At 37.9% G+C, this 6388-nt stretch overlaps 1 protein-coding gene across 1 annotated transcript in view; it reads left to right on the top strand.

Annotated features, from left to right (window-relative positions):
* Positions 1-1201: 1201 nt before the first annotated feature.
* The window catches only part of LOC132378218 (insulin-like growth factor 2 mRNA-binding protein 3-B), a 180902-nt gene continuing 175715 nt past the window's right edge, over positions 1202-6388 (top strand). Inside the window, exons 1-2 of the mRNA XM_059944929.1 lie at positions 1202-1667; positions 2594-2654. Of these exons, the coding sequence (XP_059800912.1) occupies positions 1493-1667; positions 2594-2654 (236 nt within the window). The 5' untranslated portion in view covers positions 1202-1492. The remainder of the gene's footprint in view (positions 1668-2593; positions 2655-6388) is intronic.

Here is a 6388-nt window from a genome sequence, read left to right as displayed (position 1 = left end):
ATTGACAATTACTTTCTAATTTTCGGAGGGTTCCATCTCCGGAGAGGGAGATCCGCATCTTTTTCACCAAACGGCGACCTTGCTTTAAACAAGTTTTAAATCGGTAGAAACCGAATTTCTCAAAGTCGCGCCTACCAACGACATCATAAAAAAAATCCCACGCGGGTTCGATTTCGGATGTCGAATTTCTTCCGTTCGTTCATTCTGAACGGCTCTGACACTAAAATTCAACAATGCGATTTGAGATTTACCATTTCTGACCTTTCTCAAAACGAAAAAGGTCCGTTTAAAATACACAACGTTTTGACACAATTTGTTTCAGATTTGATCAATTTCAGTATTTATTGTAATACTTATGCTAAAATATTAAAATCGCAACAACCACTAAAAATTCAAACACCTTTAGTTCCAATTTTACAATGGAAACGACGACCAGACTGCACCACCCCAATTTTCATATTTGGAAAAAAATCTAAATCCAACCAATATTTCGATGCGATCCTACAATCATCTTCTCGTGGTTCTAATCAGTAACTAATAAATTGGGGTTAGAAGACGAAGCGAATACAAAGAGGGGAAAAGCTTCAAAATATAAAGTAGTTACGTCTCGTTTATTAGAATGCAGCCATTGCAAGGTTTCCGTTTTGGTGGCGACGGGCTAGGCATCTTCTGAACGAGGTGTCCTTTCAAAAGTGGGTAATGTAATTCAGAGGGAAGACACGAGGCTGAGATCACCGCGAAATTGCACTTTCCTCCCCCCCCCCCCCCCCATGCCTATCCAAACAGCAGCCCCCTCCCCTCCTCGTGGCAAATCACTGGGAGGGGATCGCAGGCCACCGCACCGAGGGAGCGCAGCAGCCGGGCCAGTTTTCGCGCCATCATTCTAGTACACGGCAGAGTGATTTAAACCAATGAATGAAACCTACAGGCTTGGGTGAAAAAAACTCGCTCAATTGGTAGCGAGGCTGAAGCGGCTTGATAGGGTGCAAGAGTCGGGGCTACGTACGAATGAGAAGGCGCATACAAGGAAACCGAAGGGGAAAACGCAGCGATTAACAATCTCACAAATGTTATTGTACAATCGGGACATTTATCCCCTCTGCCCCACACCCCTCCCTTCCCGAGGAGAACTGAATAGCTGGCATTCCTCACGTGAAGAGTTGATGTGTAGTTTGACCACGTGGCCCATTCAGTCCGAATTTTCAGGGAATTTTTTAGAGCCGCATTTTATTTAGAGGCGGTGCTTAGAGTAACGTAGTGTGACATTTTCACAGCCTGTTTGCGAAAGGGGTTTTGGGGGAAGACAAAAAATAGTTTTTTTCCCTCTCTCCGCGGCCCGCCATCCTGGACTGTTAACACAACTATTTGTTCTGGGAATTTATTTTTATTTCTTTTGAGGACTTATCCTTCCTCAGTTTTATATTTAATTCGACCGACTGTTTCTCCAAAGGGGAAGATAAAAGAAGGAAAGATCTTTTGCAGTTTCTGCAACATGAATAAGCTGTATATTGGGAATCTCACCGAGAACGTTACCACTGTAGACTTAGAAAGTCTCTTCAGAGAATGGAAGATTCCCTTCTCTGGACAATTCCTCGTCAAAACTGGCTATGCATTTGTCGACTGCCCAGATGATAACTGTGCTATGAAGGCTATAGATACCCTGTCAGGTAAGCAGTTTAATCTCAAATACATCCATCCAACCTCGTGTGTAACGACCAACCTGGCCGTAACCTGGGTTTGTTGAAAGGCCTTGTGTCTTGGTTTAGCAGAAACTCTGAGCTATTGAGCACTTGAAAAAATAACTTCCCAGAGCACGCGCGTACCCCGCACTTGCCCAGGCATCAACGGAAGAGACAACAAACTCTCCTTGCTTCAATTTAAAAAATTTACAACCCTAATTGTTAGACCCCATTCCATTCTTTCGCAGCGGCACGCGGTCTTTTTTTAACCACTGTTTATAAAGTATAGTAGCGTTTTATAGGTTTGGAGGGAGCTAAGTAGAGATCAATACTGTGTAGAATGCGTTATCTTTTATTTATTAAACTAATAGAGTTGAGATTTTTTTTGTGTAAGTACTTAAAATGGGCAAGTGATAGTGTTGTAGGCCTTTAACGATCCTGGCGGCAGCTCGGAGGCTCCATTCAAATCAATGCGCACCCAGGAAGGGAACGCGTACTTCTGCCTCTATATTTTATTTTTTTAAAGAAAAAATTAAGACAAATAAAAAGTAATTGCGCCAGAAACGACCAAGGATCAAGTTTATTTTCGTTTATTGCATCTGACAGCGCGAATTGGTTTCCAGTCGGCCATGCTGAGTCCCAAAAGTGTCCTTTAGCAGTCGGCCACTAGAAACATGGCTGCAGATGAGAATACAGAACAATTGAGTGCACGACTTTTTCTAATGTACTTGTTTAAACTCTTCGCGCTTGTATTCGAATTCCTGCTGTTAAACTGATTCGGAGGATTAGTAACTACCTAGGAAGTTGATCAGAATCACGCGCTTAGATAAACGCACTTAAAACAACCGGACAATTTTTAAAATGCTGAACTCGCTGTAGTTTAATAAACACTCGTATTTTGTGTATTTCCGTAGGTAAAGTGGAGCTGCATGGGAAATCTATTGAAGTGGAGCACTCCGTTCCTAAACGACAAAGGTAAACGGATGAACTTATCTTGATTTGTCTGTCCAAATTAAAATAAAACGCACGGATCTGTCTGTTTTGAACTAAATGTTATCCAAACCCCAATTGATGTGAGTTTCGTGCATTTTAAAGGAACATCAATTGCCTTTTTGAATTTGCTTATTGGCTTTTTTGGGGTGATGCATTTTGTTTATAATCTTACTTAATTTATGTTAGAGTTTAATTCAACTCCTTTAATTTTGGTTCGGAAGATTCAAGGAGCTTTACCTTAAACTGTTGGACCTGACGCAGTAGTTTTTTAAAAAGTTCGTGGTTCAGCTGGAAATGCTAAGATGCTTTTGGCACTTCAGGAGTTGTCAACCCAAGAGAGGAAAATTCCAAGACCATTAAAATTAAAACCTTTGTTGTACAGAAACGTATCTGAATCTGTTTCAAAAACGGCTGCAAATGTGTAGATGTTTCCCACACATACAGTGTAATACAATTTATTAAAATGGAATGCTACTGCTATTATAAAAAGACATAAATTGGGTTGTGATTAAAGTTGAAACTAAATGTCAATTGTTCTTCAATCTTGAATTCAAATTTTGCCCATCCCAAAATAGAATGTGTGTAATATTTTGGATAGGTTGTTACAAGTTAGAGAATTAAAATGGCTAGTAGAATTTTTTGTCTTGCCATTTTGTGTTCCTCTAAAAGTTGAATTATTTGGTGGGATACTTGTTTCCATATAAGAGTTTTATTATTCGAGGTATGATGTTTTCCACAATCAACATATGCATTTTTAAATTATGCCTGAAAATGGAATACGTTTTTGAGAATATTAATTAAGAACAAATCTTCCCACTTTTCATGATAATTAACCATTTTCTGAGCATGGGTAACATGGTCATTTGTGCCGAATGCTGAGTTGTTGTTGCTGAAAATGCTTTTATAGTTGCAAATTGATGATGAAGTGTTTATAGTTGGAGAAGCCTTTTGAGAACACCTTTTGCTCCCATAATTGTTCAATTTCAATTGACACTCTTTGCCTTCCATGGATTCAGTATTTAATAATTAGAGCAGATATGACTAAATCATCATGTCTGTTTTTATTGCAAAGCATGTAAACAATTAAATTGGGCTTGAATCTAAAACGGTGCAAATTTAATATTTAAGACCATTTGTAAAATGTGCTTATTTTATTTTGTAATTTATTATTAACTTTTTGGTACATTATTTAAATCTGTTCTAAGTGAAAGCTGTTTCTTGTGAGACTTTCCATGTTCCTGAACAAGTTTGTGTAACTTGTTCAAAGGTAAAACTGGTTGCAACTGATAATTTTAGTGAATGGGTTGGTTCTTTGTACAGAAATTAACCTGGTATATATGGACCAATTTCACTTGTAGCTTTTACTATAATCTGGGGTCTCATTGTAAATCTTTAGAAAATATGTATTTTGTTCACATTTTTTAAGTCATTTAAATTATCAATTACAGTAGGGAGTTTAAAAATGTTTCATGGTTAACTAGATTTGAGAATGAGGCTCAATTGGTGATCTTGTAACTTGTGCTGAATTTTTGCCTTTTTACATCCTTTATAATCTAGATTAGAAAACTATATTTCTTTGTAAATTACAATTGATTTTGTCAGAAAGTGAGTAATCCTAACATTTAGAACATTTGAAACATGGTGTGCTGAGTTTGAGATTCAGTTGTGGTTTTGTTCCTTTTGTGTGGAATTTAATTGGAAATGATTTGATCAGATATGATGTAAATATCATTTGTGTTTCATACCAACCTGCAGTGCAAATTAAGGGATGCAATTGGGGTGTCTTCCCACTCTAAAGAAATTGAGATTTTTGTACACAGCCAGCCTTGATGTGAAGATTCTTTTTTTTAAAAAAAAGCTTGCTACTGATTGAGTCATCTTGTATTAAAAGAGAACTGTGATACTAGCATTATAAATTGAGAGGTAGATTAATATCCAACCCCTCTGGACATAAAATTTTCTTTACATGTTTGGAAGTATACATTGGGCAGTACAATCTGTTATTGAAAAAGAACAACTTGGTTCTGGCTGCCATCTTGCATTCTGCATAAACAGCTCCCTGGGATATTTGGTTTGGGGGCCAATGTATAGCTTTTAATCCTCCCCGTGGTGAAAAGGAGGGGGCACCCTCTAACTTGCTGTGGGGATGTGGAATTAACAGCAGTATTTTCTCATGAGTATGTATTGTCATCTATGAAAAACAACATGAAGGATATAAAATTCTTAATCCAAATGAGTTTTGCAGTGGGCAATCTAATTGGTGTCTTTCAGAAGTGGTTTGAAATTGATCTGTAAAATGACTTTGTTCTGTATAAGTAATTAAGGGTAATGGGGGGGGCTTCTGAGTGGAACCCTTTTGAAATGCTAGGTAAATTTCTATATAAAATTGTGTTTATTTGCATTTTTAAATGCAGATTTTCAAAAAGTGTAAAGTTGAGTTCTGAAGCATTTTTTTCTTGGTTCTAACAATATTTTATTTTCAATGGTTCAGTTTTTTCTGAAGTAGGTTTTTTTTATACCATAAGGTATTTTGTAGATTTAGAGAATTCTAGCCATTGTTTTTTTAAATCTTAAACAGTTTTGGGGTTTTTTTGCTCAAATATTTTCATAAAACAAAAGCAAGTTTTGTGTTTTAGTTCCTTTTTCTTTAAATGCAATTCAGCCGAATATTTGGCTGTTGTAATGTGTGGAAAAAGGTTGATCAGTTACTTTGCTTTATTTAGTAACATTGCTTCTACAGTTTTTGGAATCATGCTTATGTACCCGTATAGAAGCCCACCCAGTCTGCTGGTATGTGAATCCTGCGAGCTGTACATAAAGCCTTTCCTATACAAATATTCACTTTGGTCTGAAGGACTGGATTTGGTGAACATAACCTTTAAGTTTTTTTTGTATAATACCTTATTTAAAATGTAACTTTTTGGGAGGGGGTGTGGAATGGTAGTGATTTCAAATGGAAAAAGCTTGCTTTACTAATAACAGACCAACATATGGCATATGCAACTCTTTCACCCTGGTCTTCCTGCTCAGTTTTCATCAATGCACAATGTGTAGATTTATCCAAACGCCAGAGTTCTGCATATTTTCATTTTCAAGCTTGGAAACTCATTTTGAATTATCTAGTTTTTTTTCTCTCTGGTGACTTGATGTGCACGGCTGGGCAGTAAGGAGCCTCTCTCATTCAGCTCTCTTTGCCTGAGGCTTGGGAGTCAAATGCAAGGGGTACTGCTAATCCACATCCTCCTCACGTAAAGAGAGGTCAAGAGGTGGTGTCAGTTAGGGTTGCCATAAAATTGTGTTTGGGGCCAGAGGACCAATCGGGGCAAAGTTTGCTTGATTTGTTATTCAAAGTGAAATTCTTGGGCCCAGCAGTCACTGCATTCCAGCTTGCGTTGGAACGTTCAGAATTGACGTGGGTACACCCACCATTGCAAAAGCGACCTTTGTACCTGCTGTGAAAGGCAGGTTGGGAATATGGTGCAGTAGAGCACTTAGTGAAGTGTTAACAGTGAAAGACAGAGAGAGAGGGGTGGGGGGAAGAGAGAGAGATTGGCTAAATCTTGCTTGGTAGAAGGTTGGAGAATTTGTAATGGGGGATGGTAAAATTTGTAAGATGGCTTCAGACCTTGTGTTTGAATATGTGCTTTTAGTTCACAAAATACACAACAAATCTCCAAGTCAGTATGTAAATTTATTCCCCAGTAATTTAGGATCAT

Source organism: Hypanus sabinus, chromosome 20, assembly GCF_030144855.1.
Source record: "Hypanus sabinus isolate sHypSab1 chromosome 20, sHypSab1.hap1, whole genome shotgun sequence".
Taxonomy (NCBI): domain Eukaryota; kingdom Metazoa; phylum Chordata; class Chondrichthyes; order Myliobatiformes; family Dasyatidae; genus Hypanus; species Hypanus sabinus.
This window is presented reverse-complemented; position numbering and strand designations above follow the sequence as displayed.